General features: G+C 51.7%; 1 protein-coding gene across 1 annotated transcript; it reads right to left on the bottom strand.

Annotated features, from left to right (window-relative positions):
• Window positions 1-1275: 1275 nt before the first annotated feature.
• Window positions 1276-21164, bottom strand: LOC119105792 (solute carrier family 13 member 5). Its single transcript, XM_037229312.1, has 10 exons — window positions 21016-21164; window positions 10396-10504; window positions 9808-9964; window positions 9407-9550; window positions 5375-5509; window positions 4861-4989; window positions 4124-4309; window positions 3153-3235; window positions 2357-2449; window positions 1276-1751 (listed from the first exon to the last, which is right to left on the bottom strand). The coding sequence occupies exons 2-10, from the start codon at window positions 10472-10474 to the stop codon at window positions 1288-1290; spliced, it is 1470 nt and encodes a 489-aa protein (XP_037085207.1). The 5' UTR covers window positions 10475-10504; window positions 21016-21164; the 3' UTR covers window positions 1276-1287.
• Window positions 21165-21201: the final 37 nt, after the last annotated feature.

Here is a 21201-nt window from a genome sequence, read left to right as displayed (position 1 = left end):
GTGTGTGTGTGTGTGTGTGTGTGTGTGTGTGTGTGTGTGTGTGTGTGTGTGTGTGTGTGTGTGTGTGTGTGTGTGTGTGTGTGTGTGTGTGTGTGTGTGTGTGTGTGTGTGTGTGTGTGTGTGTGTGTGTGTGTGTGTGTGTGTGTGTGTGTGTGTGTGTGTGTGTGTGTGTGTGTGTGTGTGTGTGTGTGTGTGTGTGTGTGTGTGTGTTGTGAAAAATACCTTTATAGATGTGTAGCTAAGGACCTGTGAATATGGATAGCATCAGCCGCTTCAGCCACCTCCAAGTCGAAGGGAAATGCCAGGCCATGTTGGCCGTGATGCACCAGGCGGGAAGGAGAGGCAGGAAGAGTTCTGCACCTGCTGTGTCCACGAAAATAGCGAAATTACGACGCGATGGAATTTCTTATCTATGTTGCATTATAATGGTATATTTGATGCCTTCAGTTATGGATGATTATTGCGTGGCATCGACGCCATTTAGTACGCTACCTCACTCCAGCCACCGTTGCTAGATGTGGTCAAATGCCAGTGAAGAACGAAGCAAACGGGAAGCAAAACACATACAATGAAAAGGAGTTAAAGACTAGCGCACGCACAATCGCGCTAAAGAATGTGAGCTAATTTCGAGAAAGGCAACAATGCTAACACTATTTACCATGCACACTGTAAAACACATCATTTTTCCGGGGCAAACGCAGGTTCTTGTACGGTTGTGAGGAAGTACAGCGTCATGAAGTTTTCCTGCCGGAAGAGCTCTGACATCGGACCGCAAGGAAGGCCTGGCCGGCCCAACACACGCAATCTTGCAATCAAAAACCACTTGCATTCGCTTTCATTGCCTTTCAGTTGGCACGGGAACATCAAAGCTGTTCTTCACCTGCATATTGCGTCATTTGCGACGCTACGAATAGCGGCACCCTATCCCTTTTCGTGCTTCATGTAAGCTTTATGCAGGTACCACAGCACGGCGAGTCTCTCGAATGGCCACGCTCGAAAGTAGGTGGATTTCGCTGGGAGGTTTAAACGAAATTGTTATCAGACAACGTCATCTTGCCAGCCACAGTTCACGGGCTACAAAGTGAAAAAGCGGCGGGTCTAACCACAACCGGATCACCCGGAGCCATCCACTTTTGTGTCCGGCATAAATCATTGTAATGCCAGCCTGTGCAGGTCTCTGGGTGGACCGAGTCCCCGCGCGGGCCGAGAGAGCGGCTCACGGCCGCTTCTCTCCGCAGGGGCTCGCCGTGCTGTGTCCCCCCCCCCCCCCCCCCCCCACCCCCCCGCTTATTCCGTCGGCGCCGCCACGGTGCCGTTGGCCCAGGCTGGGAAAGTGTGCAGCTCAAAGATGCTGACGCCCAGCGTGTTGGTGAGCAGCGTGATGACGCCGACACAGAGCAGGTTCATCAGCAGACCGGCACGCATCATGTCCGACGTCTTCAGCTGGCCCGCCTGGTGCACGATGGCATTGGGCGGCGTGGCCACCGGCAGCATGAAGGCATAGCTGCAGGTGAGGGTGGTGGGCAGCATGAGGTAGAGCGGGTTGATGCGCGCCCGCTGCGCCACGGCCGCCAGCACGGGCAGCAGGATGGTGGCCGTGGCCGTGTTGCTCGACACTTCGGTGAGGAACGCCGTGAAGAAGCAGATGATGAAGACGAGCGCCACCGGCGGCAGCTCGAACGTCAGCTGGTCGCCCAGCAGCTGCGACAGGCCGGAGTCCTTGGCGGCACGAGCCATCGCGAAGCCGCCCCCTGGGGAAGAGGTCACCTGGGGTCACACGAGGGCACCCGGCACTTGGAGGTGACAGTCACGCTGCGCCGATTATACTGATGTGGTATGTGCGGGTGAAAAACCCGTCGAGCATGGCCAAACCGCCTTTCAGACCAAGTGAACAAAGGCCTGTACACGTGTAAACACAACCTAATAATGCGGCAAACGTAGTCAACATTATGTCGGCATGGAGCTCCAAACCGTAAACTCAATATGTCGGCATGGAGACACAGTATGTCGGCATGGAGCTGCAAACCGCGATCTCAAGATGTCGGCATGGGGACTCAGTATGTCGGCATGGAGCTGCAAACTGCTTCTCAACATGTCGGCATGGAGACTCAATGTGTCGCATTGGAGCTGCAAACCGCTAACACAGTATGTCGGTATGGGGACTCAGTATGTCGGCACGGAGCTGCAAACCGCGAACCCAATAGCTGGAATAAATAGCAACAGCGTCAGCAGTTGATTGAAATACTGCTCACATGGCACGAACACATGTGAACAAACTTTGACCCTGTTGTCGGGACAATCGGTGCTAAGCATAACCATGCACCGATTATGGTGATCTGCAGAATTTATTTCTTACCGAGTAGAATGATCACCCCCCACGGAACCTTCTCTTGCACCACCTTCCACGTCAAAAGCCCTTCGCTCACTTTAGTTGTGTCTCTACGCGTTTCTGCGAAGCATGAAAACAGCATCAAGACACTGAGCGAATGCTCACCACTGTGTACAGAGGACGAAAGCTACCTGCTAATGTCTCCTTCTGGAAGTAGATGATTGTGCTCTGCATAACACGCAATGACAGGCAATGATGGTAGTCATTTCAGTCATTTATTAATAGCAGGCGTTCTCCGAGACTGTGCATATTTAGCAACATCACACCGTGTGATCTTGGATGCAGTCTCAAATTCGAGTGCGAGACAACCATCAACCGCAAAATGTACCATATTTTGGCAGACAGAGAGACATTTTGGAAGTTTAAAACTCACCTGAAGAGACATGAGTGCCGAAAATAGTACATTTGCGGCCTATTTCTCGTCTCCCATTCGATTTTAAGACTGCAGTAAAAAATTTATGGTGTAATGCTTCGGTCATTCCCAAACATCATGGGCGTTTGCGTGCTACTCCTGCTCATATTTGTACGACAGGCTCTGCACGCCCATCTGATGGGTACAGAAGATCCCATCTTGCGTTTATTGCGCACTATGGATAAACGCTGCGTACGCGAGCCCATACAGTGCAAGTGACTTTACCATCATCCCATCTCCCATCGCGAATCTTAGCCAAAATATCTCAGCATCCTCACAGTGCATACCCGGACGCATGACGCTGAAGATATGTTATGTGCCTAAAATAGATGCCGTAAACAGCACACTTACTGTTCCACCACTTAAAGTTGGGTTTGGCCGGTATCATGAACATCAGAACCACGACGAGTATTGCAGGAGTTGCATCACTTATCCTGCCGAACACCGCACAGGGAATGTTAGAATTGCCACGAAAATAACACCGAGGACAAAGGTACAAGGCCTTTTGGTACAAAAAGGCAGATACACGGAAACAACATAAATGTTACGTGAGCGCGCAAACAATCGTCTGCTTTTTCTTTCCTTGTTTGGTTGTCATTCATACAAAAGGAGCATTACCTTGCGATTATCAATGTTCGGAGATCAGACTGGTGGCCTTGTATGTGTGTACTGCGGCATCATTTCCACAACCAAGGATGGAATGCCATGTAATGCACACCCCACATCAAACTTCATGGGCCCGTTCCATTTTTGACCCGACTCAAACGATACATCGGCGAGAATCCAAGTTTGTGGAGCACGTTCTAGCTTGCAGTCTTGCACAGTGCAGGCCCTTCGACCGTTGCGAGAGAATCGTCAAGGCATTGATTGAAACTGACATTTTCGGATGTGCGTCTCGTGTGCGTTCAGAATTAGACTAACTCAACACCGAGCATACAAAGCTTTCTCGGTGCTTGCCATCCGCGAGCATTCCAGCTACGTTTGAGCTTTCCGTCCTTGCAGTTCAGCTGATAGTACGTCGGACGCCCTGACCAATGTGTGGCAGATGCGTGGCGCCCCAGAAAACGCGGCGGTACACCTCAGCTTGACCGTCCATCGGCCATTAGACAATAGCCGTGCTGAGGCAAGGCAAACCGGTCCACGACATAGCGCGACAAGCGGACATCTGGTGGCGAAAATTCCATGGAACTAGAACTGCTTTCATAGGGTGCTGGGTTCAGACCTTCGTAACAAGCTTTGACCAGCTAGGACTTACGCCGCGAATCCATCCAGTCAAGCAGTCCGCCATGTTTGTTCAAGATGAGCGCCTTCCCTGGACTCACCTCACTGAGAACACTTCCAGCCAGCCGGTCACGATGAGTGGATCCCGGGTGAACCACAGTACCACCACCACCAAGAACAGCGCCGTCACCATCTGCTCGTGGAACGTGATCGGCCCCAGATCCTCGTAACGTTGACGCAAGGCACGCTTTACCTCCGCGAACCGAGCGTCGCCGCTGGTGCCGCACCTGTCGAGCGGGTAGCCGTCAGCCAGAAACCATTGGTCTCTCCCTGCCACAAGGATGTGTGACGAACTGAGACCACTGTCATTCTAGTTGTTGTCTTCCGTAAGAGTGACATGAGCCAGTGACCACGTCATGAGCCGTGCAGGGTCACTGATTCCATGTCCGCTGCATGAGCATGCCCTGTACCAGATGTCATCGTTGGCTGTTCAGAACCATTGCTTCTGCACCTGTCGCTTGCGTGAGAGGTGCATGCCCCATGAGTAATGAGCAAGATGATCACAAACTGAGCGGCGCTAATGGTCCACAAACTGGGACATGTCATAAACCAAATACCATCACCGACTGCTCATCAGAATGCGTCTTGCACCCTCCATGCGAGTTATGTCATGAACTAGAGATTATCACAAGTTTGCGAGGTAAGTTGTCCTCAGCCGCAACCCTGGTTTGTCATACGGAAACGATACGTTCCCAATTCGATCACAGAGGGTAGCACAGCCGCGCGCGGGCCACCGAAGCTGCTGCACGCGCACGGCTGGACGGCATGACGCACGCACTTGAACTGTCTGACGCCGAGAAAGAGAATCACCAGCCAGATCCAGGCGATCAGGGTGCAGAGGAGCATCGCAGGCACGCCGAACATCATGAACGTGGTGTACGTCAGGCCCGTCTTGGAGCCGTACAGCCTGGGGGCGAAGCAGACGAGACGTCTCCGGCGACGCCACCACTGGAGCGAAGCGCGTGGTTAACGGAGGTGATAACGAGCATTGCCTGCGTATGGCTCAGCTGCTTATAGCATGGCGTGAGATGCAGCCATTCAGGTCTCCGTTCATCCATGTCTGAGGCGGAAATGTATTTTTTGGACATGAAGTGAGCTAAGTGGAAAAGTCCAGTTTTTTGTTGTTTTTTTTTTTGTTGCTCGTTCTCGGGTACAATATAGCTCCATGAGTCATCACACATTCCGCCCAGCCCTGCCGCAGTGATTTTTCAAAACGACACTGCCGGCCGTTTCCGCGGGGGAGGGGGACCAGTCCGCCCCTAGCTCTGCCCCTGCTGCGCGCGCGTGCTCACTCCTGCAGCTGGCCCACGAGCACCAGGTTCGGGTTGGTGCCGGTCAGTGTGCCCGTGCCGCCGCAGTTGGCCGCATACGCCACCGATATGTACAGCGCCGCCGACAGACGCTGGCGACTCACGCCCAACGCCGGCCTGAAATCACGAACAGCATCGAGTTCGGTGACAATAATTTACATTCAATTTCGCGACTTACCAGTGATTCTAGCCAGAACGTTTTGGTATGCCTCTATACTGTTATAGACAGAGATGAAAACACTGTCATGCCCGTATCAAACGATCAATCTAATCTCTTAAACAAGGGTCAACAAATAGGACAGCGATCAGGTGCAATATTGGTACTTTCCGCCATCTATCGCTTGCAACCTGCCCGTACCGTCAGCTCAAATTTCACAAAGACGACGGCAAAGCCTCGGATGCCCAGAATGACGCGTAATTCCAAATCCAGCTCACCTCATTTCTTCTTCCACTGAAATGGAGTCTTCACAGAATTACATGAAGTATGGTGGATTTCGGAATAAACTCCGACTCCACGTGGGGCCAAGCACCGGTTGTGCATGACGATACATACATCAGCGGCGTCTCAACAGCGTATCCGCATGCGAGTATGCATGCTGGATGTAGTAGTTCCTTGGAGTAGCATACGCTGGCAATAGGTCTAAAGTAAACTGCCAATCAAATGCAGTCATATCTGCATACGTTTGGAGCATACGCATAATGCGAGATGCGTATGTTGCGGTCGCTTGGGTTCGCTTGCGTTGTGGTTTTAATTCACTACTTATGCATTCACTAGCTGGGATGCCCAGGGATGTTTGCGTACTGAAGAAAGACGTGATACAAAGAAATAGCAATTACAGATAGCTGTCATTGACTTTATGATGGAGTGCTCCACTCGTGTTAGGTGTTTGTATTTGCAGTGGTATTTAATGGTGGGACACGCTCCAACGAAATGTCCAGCTGCAGATCAGCTCCAGGAGAAAAACAGTCAACACATTCTCAGAAACACTTCATCACCAGATGCTCAGCCTCACAGGGACCGACAGTAAGCACCAACAGGCAATCTGCAGAACCTGCACGCCAGTCACAAATTTTCCGTGAGAATTTCTGACACGTAGCAGGTCCCGGCCCTACTAAATCATTGCTTAGCCAGCCGTACAGCCAGTGGGATCACGATCGCCCCGAGGATGGGCACATGCTCGGGGCGCAAAGTGAGTCAAGTGAATCATTCAAAGTGAGTCAGTTTCGCAAAGTGAGTCAGGGGGCTGAGCCTCGAGCAAATATGAAATATGCCCCTACGGGTGTCTTCGCGGATTTGACCTGCTTTTATCTCAAAATTGGACGGAATGAATCCCAAGGCGGGGGAAGGGGACTTCAGCCGACCCCACCCCATCCCGACTAAATAACGTGTTCCGCCTGCGCTCTGTAACGTGTGCCGCCTCCGGGTTCTAGGGGAAAGATGCTGGACTCGTAATATAGCAGGAATGGGCACGAGTCTCAGAGCGGGCGCACCGTTTGGCGCGACTGAAATGGAAAGGTCAGCTAGCAACTGGCCAACGAGGGTCAACCCAGGCCCGGGGCGGCCGTGCCGCAGCATTGTGCGACGTTAGCCCCTCCGCCTCCCTGTCTGACGGAAGGGCGAAGGCAGAATTATCCTTTGAACTGGACGGTACGACTTGGGTGGTGGGTTCAGGGTACACACGGCAAGCTATGCTTAGCAGGTGCTATGGACCCAAAATCACCCATGCGAAGCATTCGGAACAATTTTTGTTAAAAAGACAACTAAACCCGTGCCTCCGAGGTACGGTATTGCGGTCCCTGTGTGGCTCGGGCACTCCCAGCAGCGGACGGTTGAAACGCTGGTTAGCCAAGGCCGTGTCCATCGCAGTGTAACGATGGCGAGCGCAGGCTGAACACCGGTTCGCGTTACCATCCTGGCGCAGCTTTATGCCTGAGCCAGGAAATAACGCGGTTACCCTGTTTTCCTGCATACCACATTCCTGGTGTTGCAGTCAGCCGACAGGATGAACAGGTCGGCTGCACTCGGAGCACCCGACCGAAAGCTGAGCCCAGCAGAACAGGATGAACAGATCGGCCGCACCCGGAGCACCCGATGGAAAGCAGAGCCCAACAGAACAGGATGAACAGGTCGGCCGGACCCGGAGCACCCGGCCGAAAGCTGAACCCGGCAGAACAGGATGAACAGATCGGCTGCACCCGGAGCACCCGGCGGAAAGCTGGACCCAACAGAACAGGATGAACAGTTCGGCTGCACCCGGAGCACCGGACGGAAACCTGGATCCGCCAGAACAGGATGAACTGATCGGTTGCACCCGGAGCACCCGACGGAAGTCTGAACCCGGCAGAATAGAGGAATACCGGCTGAAGTCGGATGAAGACCTGTCACCTTCCGACACCGGCTTTGGCTGCTGTTCATAGTTGCGGCATAGCTCAGCTTGACAGGAAGGGTGATCTGTTGGAACTCGAAGGGCATGTCAGAGAGGATTGGCGGGAGTATTGGCATGAAGACGTTCGCCTCGTTGGCACTGCCTCCCATGATTGTCACCGTTGCAGAGTTTGGGGGTTCAGGCTTCGTAGGAGCATCATGGGAGGGCATCAGACAGGGCATCAAGTTGTCTGATGGTGGTCCTGATGTCTCCAGGCTGCTCAGAAGCTCCAGTGGGTTGTTAAAAGCCATCTGTAGGTCCGGGCCAGCTTCCAATGGCTGGCAGGCCCTTGTTTAGCATGCTATTTCTCCAGAAGCGTGCAAAACTGAAAGCTTCAGAAGCGACAAAAGTTTCCCCATTGAGTTTATGAACTTATTCAGCGTTTTCGTTTTCGCCGAAGGGCAGTATGACTTGACTGTCCTTACTACGGATCTGGACGCTACCAACTTGTAGATGTTGAATGGCAAACTGTTGGTCACGCGCATGAACCACGCCCACGTTTAACAATGAGCTCATGGTTGGCTGTACGAGCCGATAAGGCGAACTTTTAATCTTGTAGAATAATTTTAATAACATTACATTAATGCAAATCTCGAAGTGTTTTGGGGAATATTATTGCAGCACGAAAATTACCAAACATTACGTTGCATATCTTGCCCAGCACAAAACAGTATTAAAATTACTAGCACTATGACTCAGGAACGTAACTCAGAAATCATGAGTAATATGGTGGCCCAGATTCCCCATTCAGATGTGTGCCGCGGGCTGGAAAGGTTGTGTAGTAGACATATTGGAGTGACAGAACGGGCGTTTGTTTTTGCGAAGTAAAGTAAAAACTGAAATGAAAAAGTTCACGAGACGAAGTCGGGGACGGCCTTTCAAGGTCGCACGAGACCGAACCTTAGATCATGATTCAAAAAATTATTAGAAGCCGAAGCCAGAGCCGAAGCTGCTACAGGCAATCTGCTGCTTCGTGGAACCAAAGCCGAAGTCGGCTTTCATCTCACGCCTGCTCCCAGCATTACTTAATACCTCCCGGCATTCAAATCGAATGCGAATGTCGATCACCACCGATCGCGCGTAAATAGCTCTGAGCATGTGGTTGTCGCCACCTTGGCTGTCGCTGTTCTAATATCGTCTAGCTGCCTGGTTGCTGAAATATGGAAACTTGTCAACGTGGAAAGGATATCAACACAAAAACCTCGGTAATCCCGTAAAAGGCAAGTGCGACAAAATATTGCTGGCCTTAAGATTAGTGGGAAATTTAATGTGAGCGTGTGGAAAACGATATGGCGTCATTCCCATTATTACAGGCATCAACACAAAGAGAGGTTCCATCCAATCTTCGTGAAAACGCTACACTGAGTATGGGTTGTACGGAACGACGATGATGAGTGCAACCCAGATCCCAGGGTATGCACTGGCGCCCAGGTCGCCACATGGCTGGCCGCAGCGCAGAGATCCGACCCTCCACTCGGCAATAATCACGCGAGACAGGCGAACCACCGCCCGCTTCTACACCACACGACCAGTGACTCATACCGGTGTCACTTAAGCCACCCACCATCACGTGACGCCGATGACTCACCCGTCCGTACTCGTCTGCAGCGGGCTGGGCTCCATCAGTATGTGGATGATTCTTTCAATGATGGGTGTCATCAGCGCCGTTGTCGCTGTGTTTGATATCCACATGGATAGAAACATAGTGACGAACATGAAGCCAAACATTAGCCTGAAAATCGTCAGACAGAAACATGGTGAGCAGCAGCAACACAAGAAGGGTGAAGACAGAATGGATGCTAATATGACGTGACCTAATTTGTGTTATGTTTTCTGGCAAATCTCAGCAGAACATTGCGTACACCACACATTCAACCATCATATTTGCGTGTCACAAGTCACGTGGCGCCCTCAACACGAGGCCAACCCATCTGCGAAGGCGACAAACAGGCCTGTGGCTGTGACTAGCATAGAAACCGGATGGCTCACCACTTCACGCCGGCCCTCATGTGGATGAGGACCCAGAGCGCGATCCGGAGGTGGAGGCCGCTGTGTTCCACGGCCGCCGCCACCATCAGGCCACCGATGAAGAGCATGTTGGCCGCCGTCACGTACTGACCACACACGGCCTTGGTGGACAGCACGCCTGGCGACAGACCGGCGCGAGGAGAACTCACGGACACCGGCCCCGACACACTAAGAGGACGAGCTGGTGCTGAAGGGCGTGTCTTCTCTACAAAACAAACACGCTGCTCAAGAAAGTTTTCTTTGGAGAAAAACTGCTGCTTGGGCATATATATATATATATATATATATATATATATATATATATATATATATATATATATAAAGAATGCTTATTTGGGTAGGTTATACGATGGGCTTCCTCGGAATCTGGCATACTGATATGAAGGATGACTTCGCCGTTTGGCGTAGCGCTATTCGAGCGTGGTAGGCGGTCATCGTCGTGAACAACCCTAATCTTCAATGGAATGTGGTCCCTCCATGGCATGGAGCGGCGGCCCGACAGGCTTGACCGTGACTCCTTGACATGCAGCCCGCGAAGCCCCATCTCACCTGTGAGCGGGAAGAGCACGACGGGCAGCAGCGCCGTCGCCGGGATGGGGATAGCCTCGGTCATCCAGTAGGCGGCCATGATGATGATGCAGTAGCCACATAGTGCTTCCTGAGGAGCGCGGGCCGAGGCTAGTCAGCTCAGCTCGTGCGGTCGGGGGCCGGGTCAAAGGGTATAATTACTGTGCAGCCAGCCGAGCGACAAACACGGCCCAGCGACTCTGGTGCTTCCCGCTGCGGCACAGCAGGGGCAGCCGATCCATGACGTCCGCCATGCTCCGAAGGAACGTCTGCACGAAGCAGGCACCCGCTCCATACAGCGTCCACTACATGCTAACCAGGATCCGCTGCGCATGCCCTACTCCAACCAAGTACAAAGGCAAATGTCTATGGGTGCCAATTTTTACACTTTGGGCTCCTCGCGAAATCTTGCCTTGAGCCTTCTCCACGGCCCGCTGAGCCTCCCTCAATTTAACCTTATATATATATATATATATATATATATATATATATATATATGTCTGTGTGTGTGTGTGTGTGTGTGTGTGTACGGTGTCAGGTTTTTCCAAAGTTGGAATAGGCTTTCCCGCGTACGTGTCAAGCCTTGCTATAATAAACAAAACCGTCTTTTGCGCCTTGGGACATTTTCGATGAGCAATCAACCAAACGGTATTGGTTTCGTCAATTACAAGGGCTCGAATTACTAAAATGTTTTTCTTTTGAATTACATCACATTCTAAGCTGTTTACGAGAAAACAGCTTCACATCGACTTGAAATAGAAGGTAATTTCTCCCCAGGAAAACAATTCTGGAATCGACGGTTTTTTATATCGGGGAAGTAAATCAAAGTGACCGAAATCTTGGAAGAAATCGGGTTTCGCGCATGGTTAGGTAAACCTTATAGGCTCAGCACCCTCAGCCGCTTTAAGAAAGTGACGCGCTTGCAAACACTCCCATTGTCCATCCTGGCAGGCCACTTCCGTGATCCATCGTCTATTATTGGGCAGTGCTACGAACAGGACATCCCCATTCGTGACATCTATCCAGGTAGAAAATGCCTGTCGTAATGTCAGTGCATTATCTCGATGGGTTACTTCATTTGGTTCATTACTTCCGTGACGCGGGACGATGATGAGCGGCAATAAACAACACTGACTGGAGAAGATAAACATCAATCATGAAGTAGGCGGTCGTCGGTACAGGATGTTTATGCATCGCCCACCCGTTCAATCGATATGTAAACAGGGAATTGCGGGTGGTAGTTCAAGGAACAACCCATTAATAACGCGTAAGAAGAGGGCTGAAATAACACAGCGCTAATGAAAAATGATGGTAATTGTTTTTACCGCTCGCTAAAGAGGACCTAATAAGCGTTTAAGCTGCTCGCCGTGTTATGTAATATGTTGTGCATAAAATGTTGAAGTTTTTTACTTCGGGGCAGCCGATTGTGCGGATAAAGGACAGAGGGTACTGTCCCAAACCTTCGAAAAATTGAGCTATGGTGTCGTTTGGAACAAACCTAATGTCCGACTCTGTGCCTCAACTCTCAAGGGGTTTCGCAGCCGCCAGTTAGCTGCTGCATGTTAAGATCCTGTCCGATGACATGATGCGCCCATGCCATAGAGCTTAGCGTGCTGTCCGGAGCCCGTCGGCTGGTTCTGTACCGTCATAGCAGTCAGAGGCACCGGGTTGCCTGCAAGGCTGGGTAAGTCCGTTGATGAATGTTGTCCTGCTGCTATAGCTATTCGGAACTACTGAGCGTCTTGCAGTTTACATGAGTCAACTCAAACGGCATTGGAAATTCCAGGAGACGCAGGGAAAATCACGCCACCAGGCTGGGTGAGATTTGGCGACGATGAGTTGTGATTTGTAAGCAAGCTTAAGGTATAGATAGAATCCTGTAGATAAACTGACGCTGATAAAAAATCTCCCCGGGGCGTTCTGAGGACACCCATATAACATTTTACAATGATCCCAGCAACAAAATATTACGACGAAACGTAGCAATGGCCCTTTAAAAGTCACTTATGATATCGCTTCATGACACCACAAAATGCCAATGATGAAAGTCCACGCTGCAGCTCAAGAGTTAGCATGGCATTGCTTAAAGAGTTCGAGTGTCTATGACTGCACATTTAGGATAGCTAGTCGGTCTTTTCAGGGGCTTTGGGTGTCGCCGGAGCTTCTTTCGAGGGAAGTTTGCCAGCCCTGGACATGTTTCAGAAAGAATACTCAGGTGAAACCTCACGACCGGTCATGTCTAACAGATGCATTGGTAAATACGCTCACCGTAAAAATGATGTGACAAGCAAGTAATTAGCACTCTTTTTAGGCCCAACTGCACGGTCGACGTTGTGCCACGGTACTACAATACGGCACTGCAAGTTGTTTTCATTATAGCCCCCGGCTCCTTTTCTGGAATGGACGATCTTGGCCCACATGCGAGACAATTAAGTGAGATGTTCATCGTAGCATTCGCAATTGCAGCTGCATGCAGTTACATCCCCGCCCCCAGGGGCACAGGGATTTCACGTCTATTTCGCCCAGAATTTGCATGCAACTTGGCATGATAAAGAGAAAAAGCTACCATGTTCTCCGGCATATGCGGGTAGGAATGATGTCGGCAGAGATGAATGCTCGCGATCGGAATGTCAGAAAAGATGAATGCTCGTGATTGGAATGTCAGTAGAGATGAATACTCGTAACTGGAAACAGTGGACGGCGTAATCTTTTCATCGAAAAGTGCACTGGTGGAAGTTTGAGCATGATTGTCAATAGACCACGTGATATATTGTTGGCGTACACCCACCAATAGACACAGCCTTGCAACGAACTGAGCATCGAAGTAAACAATATGTCCACAAGTCAAAGTGCGCTTCGAAAGGAGCCACTGGGCATATTGTCATGAGGAATAAAATAAAGCAAAAGTGTGACGCTTCGTTAAATTCGCGTGACCATGGCCCCATATTTATGCATGTTTTCCCCTAAAGAGAATGTTTTACGCTTTCATAATCCCACTGGACAAGCGTTTTGGCCGACTGCGGTATTGCAAACGTTACATAGAACGCTTGTCAGGATGCTCGTTCAACGTGGTGAGCAAGAAGTCCAATGCCATTTCTCTCTTTGGTGCATCTACTTCAAGTCAAAATCCGGAGCTCTTCAGACGGATATAGGGAAATCTGGAATGCATACCAATAAAAATAAAAGCATAAAAAGGTAAAAGGCAATAAAATGCATAAAAAGGTGGCATGCCCCTGATAATGAGGGTGTCTCACCTTCTGTTGTGGACACCAGTACTGAACCGCAAGAGGGTCCGTCTAGTGATCGGCCACCGCGCTGGCTCAGGACAGACTGACCTCTAGGCGGGAGCTGGCGGGCGGCCCTTTACTGGCTTTGTGGAGCCCGGCCACTGTTCATGGACCTCGGCAGCAAGGGTCGCCACGGAGTTTTGGGTGCGGTCCTGCGGTTAGGTCGGCTCAGGAGGGGTAGGGGGTGCTCTGGTGCTGTTGGGATCTGCCGCCGCGTCGGCACAGCAACGCCGGCCTGGTGGGACAGGTCGCCGCGCTGGCTCTGGTAAGGCCGCCAGCAGTACCGGCCCTAGCGGCGTCTGCCTCCAGTGGGATCGCCCGGCATGCAATGGTTCTCATGAGGCTATGATCTTTGCTACCTCTGGTGGGCCTGGCCGCTGTGCTGGCTTCCATGAGCCCGACCCGTTTATAGCACATGCGGCTTGAATCTGGTTACGCCTAGTCAGATCTTACCTCAAATGTGATCTTGATCTGGCAACGTCAAAAGATGGCTGAGCCTAACTGGGATGCAAACGCGTATTGCAGCGTGAATAAAAATAATAATTATCAGGGTAGCCTGTCATTCAGCTGGCAGGACAGTGAGCTCGCTTCTTCCGAATGATACAACACGGGTGCCGGCGCGGATATGAGTTAGACGTGTACGCAATGTCGGGTAGATGCTTCGAGAAATGAGCCATAATGTCATGATAATAGCTCTTTTATTCATACTAGCTCCATTTACACCATCTTAGAAGTTATCAACATGAAAGGGTATATTTAGGTCCAACTTTCTAGAACTCTTCTATAATTTACAACAGAGCTTTTTGGAAAATGCAAACAGGTGGGTAACGGGTGAGTACACCTGATTTCAAGTGAGTGGGCCCACCGGTGGGTAGTGGGAAAAGCGGTAAAGTAAATGTTAGGCGTGAGGGCCTCTAATGGCCTTGGTAGTCTGCCGGAGGTGGGGTCCTTGTCCGCCTTTTCTCGACAACAAGGTTACCAGGCGTTTAGCTATTCACAGCGACGCTCAAGGTCGTGGCACGTCACACTGAACCGTCCCGGGGCCTGGAACACGACTGAGTCCTCAGTGTTTTGCATATCGGCATGGTCGACAGGCCCGTTAGTCGGTATAGACTGCGCATAACCAGCGCCTGGGATAGGGAACTGAATCGCTCTAGTCAAGCCTTGCGTTACAGGACTGCAAAGCAGAATCATAAGACTACCGCCTGAGCGCGAACACCGTCACTGACCGGCTGAGGACACTATCCGGCCTTTACTCCAGCATGCCCACGCCGTGCGGGCCCAAGCCGTGTAGACGGCTGGCATAGGCCATCCGTGGGCATGTGAAGGCCAGCTGGGTTTTCGGGGGAAAGTCTGATTGGTTGCTATCTTCGTTTTTGTGGTTTGAGCCCAGCGTGATACCACGGCAAAGCAGCATCAACCGCGGCAAAGATCACGAGTAGCGGGCGTATGTTGGTGTCATTGGCCTCGGCGGTACCGCGTGGTCAGTCTGGATGTTGGAATATGTGACGGCACCTGCATTCTCTGACAAATGCGATAAAGTTTCACTTAATTGTTTCCACTCCACAGGAGGAGAACGCATGCACGGAGGCAGAGGTGGGGGAACACGGGGGAGGGGGGGGGGGGGGGGCGAGGCCAGCGTGTGAGGTCACGGCACCGTGACACGATATGATTTGATGTGTGATTATTCCGAGATGTATATTTATGTGACTGCTCATAATTCGCTGACCATTCATGGACCAATCAGCGGTGAGCCCGTAGTTTGAGCTGGTTAATCACCACGACCGGAAGGAACAAATGGCTGGAACGGTGAAAGGGGGCGACGCAACGACAAACCAGTCCAATCTCCCAACACCGATTTTCTCGTGATACGCCAATGGCCGCTGTCGGCAGTCACTCAGATCAAAACAGACCACTTCAGTGGTTGCCAGCCGAGTGTCAGAAACGAAAACAGCGCGAGATCACTGCAGTAATAATGTCAAGTTACGGCAGAAGTCACCTCGACGTGCAGTGGAAAATGGGACCAGCGTCTCAAGACAATCCACTCATGACCGGCTTCAGTGTGGAATAAGCTTAGACACTTCAACACCTTAGGCATTTCCAGCATCATAATTTTCTTTGATGGGTATCGTGATCGTGAAATCGAACGGCATAGGTCTGAAGATATGGATGATGCAGTATGTTAATAATGCATTCTTTGCCATCATAAATAATTTTCATCATAAAATAGCATATATATATATATATATATATATATATATATATATATATATATATATATATATATATATGTGTGTGTGTGTGTGTGTGTGTATATATAGCTAAATGTGAGCATCTTGTACAAATGAATAACAATATTATGTATTAAACACAAAAAACGTACGTGTAAGAAGAAATAGGTCCGGTAATATGGCTCATAGTTGACACCACCTCCAGCATTAGCTCATGTGTTAACGTCGATTACAAATACCCAATAAAACAAATCCCTGTTTTCACCAAAGTCAAAGCTGTAGTGGTCGAAAATCGAATCCCTTCCCTGACGACCGCAGCAGTGCTCATGACAGCAGTCCCTTCCCTGACAACCGCAGCAGTGTGCATGGCAGGAATCTCTTCTCTGACGCCCGCAGCAATGTGCATGACAACAATCCCTTTCCTGACAACCGCAGCAGTGTGCATGGCAGGAATCCCTTCCCTGACGACCGCAGCAGTGTGCATGGCAGGAATCCCTTCCCTAACGACCGCAGCAGTGCTCATGACAGCAGTCCCTTCCCTGAAAACCGCAGCAGTGTGCATGGCAAGAATCCCTTCCCTGATGACCGCAGCAGTGTGCATGACGGGAATCCCTTCCCTGACAACCGCAGCAGCGTGCATGGCAGGAATCCCTTCCCTGACGACCGCAGCAGTGTGCATGGCAGGAATCCCTTCCCTAACGACCGCAGCAGTGCTCATGACAGCAGCCCCTTCCCTGACAACCGCAGCAGTGTGCATGGCAGGAATCCCTTCCCGGACAACCGCAGCAGTGTGCATGGCAGGAATCCCTTCCCTGACGACCGCAGCAGTGTGCATGACAACAATCCCTTCCCTGACGACCGCCGCAGTGTGCATAACAGGAATCCCTTCCCTGACGACCGCAGCAGTGTGCATGGCAGGAATCCCTTCCCTGACGACCGCAGCAGTGTGCATGTCAGGAATCCCTTCCCTAACGACCGCAGCAGTGTGCATGACAACAATCCCTTCCCTGACGACCGCCGCAGTGTGCATAGCAGGAATCCCTTCCCTAACGACCGCAGCAGTGCTCATGACAGCAGTCCCTTCCCTGACAACCGCAGCAGTGTGCATGGCAGGAATCCCTTCCCTGACGCCCGCAGCAGTGTTCATAGCAGGAGTCCCTGCCTGATGACCGCAGCAGTGTCCATGACAGGAGTCCCTCCTCTGACGCACAAGTCACCGGTGATGTCATTCCCTGACCGCGGGTCGACTGCGAACAGCACCCTGGACGCTGCAGAACGGGTGTAGGGGAATACCCAGCAACTGCGCAGGGTAAGCTAATGTATGGTAATACACGCTAATACAAACTTTCTAACGCATCGACGTGCCATATAATCATACCAGATAGATGGCACGCGAGCAGGATGTTCAGGTATCGCTTATAAAATGATGAGCTTAGCAACCGCAAGCCAAGCAAAGCTCGTTGCTAGGCTAGAGGAAACTTCAGGACTCGGTCAACCTTTCGTCCATCGATATCATTCATACAAGCTTCAGACAGCGCCCCTGTGTGCGCAGCAGGCCTCGTTTTTGTCTGGCTCGTAATACCCCTGGAACTGCCGGGCGCGGCGTGACCGCGCACGCCGAGTACAGCCCCAGCCGACCGTCAGCTGGCGCCCTGCGTGCCGTGGGTCAGGCGAGGCCGCGCACGCCGAGTACAGCCCCAGCTGACCGTCTGCTGGCACCCTGCGTGCCGTGGGTCAGGCGAGGCCGCGCACGCCGAGTACAGCCCCAGCCGACCGTCAGCTGGCACCCTGCGTGCCGTGGGTCAGGCGAGCCCGCGCCGGATAACTCCGGCCGTCCTGTTTATCCTTTGCACATGGTGTTTCACAACTATTTTACAAAAGTTGAAATACAAGAAGAGTGTGCATTGAGACCGTCACAGACTGCGCGAAGACGGTCACCTGCGTAATGAATGGCTGTTGTTGGATGCAACGACACATTCGACGTCTCAGGCCATTGGGTGTCGATTTCCTGGGGGAGACCATGCTTTCAGCAGGGAGCCAAGCACGAACTCATACATTGTTTGCAGGGACAGACCCAGAGGGGGCCACGGGGTCATGGCCCCCCTGGGTCCCGATGGGACCGATGAGCCCCGAGGGGGTCATAGCCGGCCGAACAAACGCAGCTTTTTTGCACAGAACGCAACAAAATTGAACATCTTTGAGCTTCTAAGCGACCAATAACAATGGGAAGCCAAAGTGAAAGCCCTACGAGTGGACAACAATTATTACCCACTGGTTGAGAGGGTGGTAATTGAGAGGTCTTAAGACTGCTTGCGCTGTTCAGAGGCCCTACGCTTTTTTCCGGGGCTCTATATGTCCACATGCGGGTCAACCCGATCAGTAAGGAGCCTTCTACGTTGCCCTTGATTTCTTTGCATTTTCTCGGAGGGTCCTGCGCTGTTGCTGGAGCCCTTCCTGCTAGCGTGCCGGGCACTCTTTGTCAATCAGGTACCTTCCACGGATTCTTTCCATTCGCCCGAAACGCTATATACGTTAGAGCCAGGGAACCTGATATGCTGACATGCCGGGGGATTCTCGGTTGCTCAGGGGCCCTTCACGTTCGTCACAGTTGACCTGCCGGCACCCTCACGATGTGCTCATGGACATTCTACATCGGTCCAGGGCCCTTCCAATTTTTTGACACTTGCTTAGTGCCCTACGCTCTTGTCTGGGGCCCACCTGTTGACTCATTTGGGCTTACTCGCTCATTCGGGGCCCTCCAAATTAGGTCTTGGATACTTTTCATTTGAATGGGGAGGCTTTGCACTTGTCAGGACCCCTCCAGATAGCCTGCTCTGGCACACTTGATAGTTCGGGGTCGGTTCGGGCCAGTGGCGGATCCAGAAGGGGCACCATGGAGCCGTGCTTCCCTCTTTCGCCCCGAAGGGACCCACAGACTCTGAAGGCCCATGACCGGGTGAGCGGGGCAGTTTTCAAGCACAGACCAAAACAAAATTGAAAGTCTGGGCCTCCAGACGACCAAGAACAATCACGGGCAAAAGTGAAGCCCATCAGCGGACAAACCCAAACGCCGTCCAGAGGCGTTGCGCTGTTGCCGGGGCCCTATATGTCTACTTGCGGGGTCAGTCCGATTGCTCAGGAGCCTTCCACGTCGCTCCGATCTCCTTGCATTTTCTCGTAAAGCCCTCCGCTGCTGTTGGGGTGCTTCCTGCCAGCATGCCTGGACACTATTGGTCGATCAGGAGCCCTCCACGTATTCTTTCCATTTGCCCGAAAGGCCCCTTGCGCTTTTGTTGGGGTTCCATATCTGGGGTACACCCAGTTACTCAGGGACCCTTTATATTGCTCTCGGGTTATTTCCGCTTGCTCAGCGGGCATTGTGCTGTTGCTGAGGACAATATAACGTAAGGCATTGAGCTAACCGGTGCTCAGAAGCCCTCTACATTAACCTGGGGCTATCTTCCCTCGATCTCGTTTGCGGAGGACCGTTCACTCCCATCGCGGCCCGGTCTGTTAATCTCCTCGGGCACTATTGATCTGTTAATCTCACCGGGCACTCTTGATCTGTTAATCTCCCTGGGCACTTTTGATCTGTTAATCTCACCGGGCACTTTTGATCTGTTAATCTCCCCGGGCACTCTTGATCTGTTAATCTCCCCGGGCACTCTCGATCTGTTATTCTCCCCGGGCACTCTTGATCGCACAGGGCATTCATTCACGCACACTGGTCGTGAATGCGCGCACGCACATTGGCCCCCTCAAAGGACCCTATGCTTTGGCTGGGGCCCTATGTCAGCCCGCCGGGGCACTACCGATCTTTCAGGGACCCATCGCGTTGGCCTTGGGTTCTTCTCGCTAGGCTTTAAAGACCCTGTACTAGTTACGGAGGTTTCTTTGTTGGCCTGCCGCGGCACCCATGATCGCTCACGTTTCGTCTCTGTTCGCCTTGGTGCCTCAGCCTTAGAGCATAGTTGGATATGCGCCGATGAATTCGTGCACGCAATTGTCGAACATAAGTTTACATGTCGCCGACGTCGTATGTGATATTTCGATTGGCCATTGAATTTGTGACACCTTTTATGTTTGTGCATCACATTATGATCCATTTTATATAGCACATTTTAATGCTAAGATATTTTTATATCCTTCATAAAAAACAAAGCAAAAACCTGCATTAGTCATCAGTCATTGACTGATCACATCGACCAGCCGGCTGGGTGTCAATATGCTTGGAATCAAGTTCGTGCTCGATTTGAATTGTACTTGGCAGCCACCTTAAGCATATGTTGTCAATTTTTTTCGAAAAACTTAGCGTCAGAATGACAGGATTCACCATGATCTGGAGAAAATAAATAAGCTCCAGGTATCAGCAAACGCACCACGCCTGGTTGGCTAAGGATGCGCACAGTAAGACGGGTTTCCATCATCTAAGAATCTTAAAATGTGATGGCCGGACTTCGAGGATCTTTTTATAGGGGGGAAGGGGGCTTAACACTACTGTTGCGTGTCCCCCCCCCGCCCTCCCCCCACTTGACGAAACCCTGGATCCGCCCCTGCTTGTTTCACGTAGCCGCTGCTTTAACTAAGCTTCATCGCCTCCCAGTAGCAAGTGAGAAGGCTTCTTATGCGAACAGGTAGCGAGCGGGTACGTTCAAGGCTCAACAAGTCACCTCCCCCCCTCCCCCACCCCACCCCACACACACACGCACAAACACGGACCCGCGCCAACGACGGATTGGTTGCGTGAAGTGAAAACCCATGTAGGAAGTGCGCCACATCGGGCGATGAACGTATTCCGGGATATTTTGCCTTTTAAACGAGCTGTAAACGGTTGAAAGAAACATGCAGAAAAGAAGCCATTAGCATTGTATTCAAACGTCTCCCGCACACTTCCAAGTGTGTATCCAGCACTGACTTGAAGCTCTAACTCAAACTAAATTGAAGCAGGCGGTTAAGCTTAGCGTCTGAATTTCCACCTGCGGAAGAATGGGTACAATCTCCAAAACAATGACAAATCTGCAGCGACGCATGAGGAGCGAGGCTTGTCCCGACGCACGCGCAACCCGAGTGAGGACCCTACCGACCTGCGTGCCGACCAGCAGCGGCAGGGGCAGCGCCAGCAGTGGGGTCAACACGAGCACAGCTGACTTCCAGAAGCGTGCCGCCGCGCGCAGTGCCGAGACCGGCCGCCGTTCGGCCGTCTCGGCCGCCTCCCCCTCCGCCTCCTGCGCCATGCCAGCGCACCGCCGGCCGCTCGCCGAACACTGGCC

This window comes from Pollicipes pollicipes, unplaced genomic scaffold (assembly GCF_011947565.3).
Source record: "Pollicipes pollicipes isolate AB1234 unplaced genomic scaffold, Ppol_2.1 Scaffold_6138;HRSCAF=7277_pilon_pilon_pilon, whole genome shotgun sequence".
NCBI lineage: Eukaryota > Metazoa > Arthropoda > Thecostraca > Pollicipedomorpha > Pollicipedidae > Pollicipes > Pollicipes pollicipes.
The sequence above is the reverse complement of the archived record's forward strand: the minus strand, read 5'-3'. Positions and strand labels throughout refer to the sequence as shown.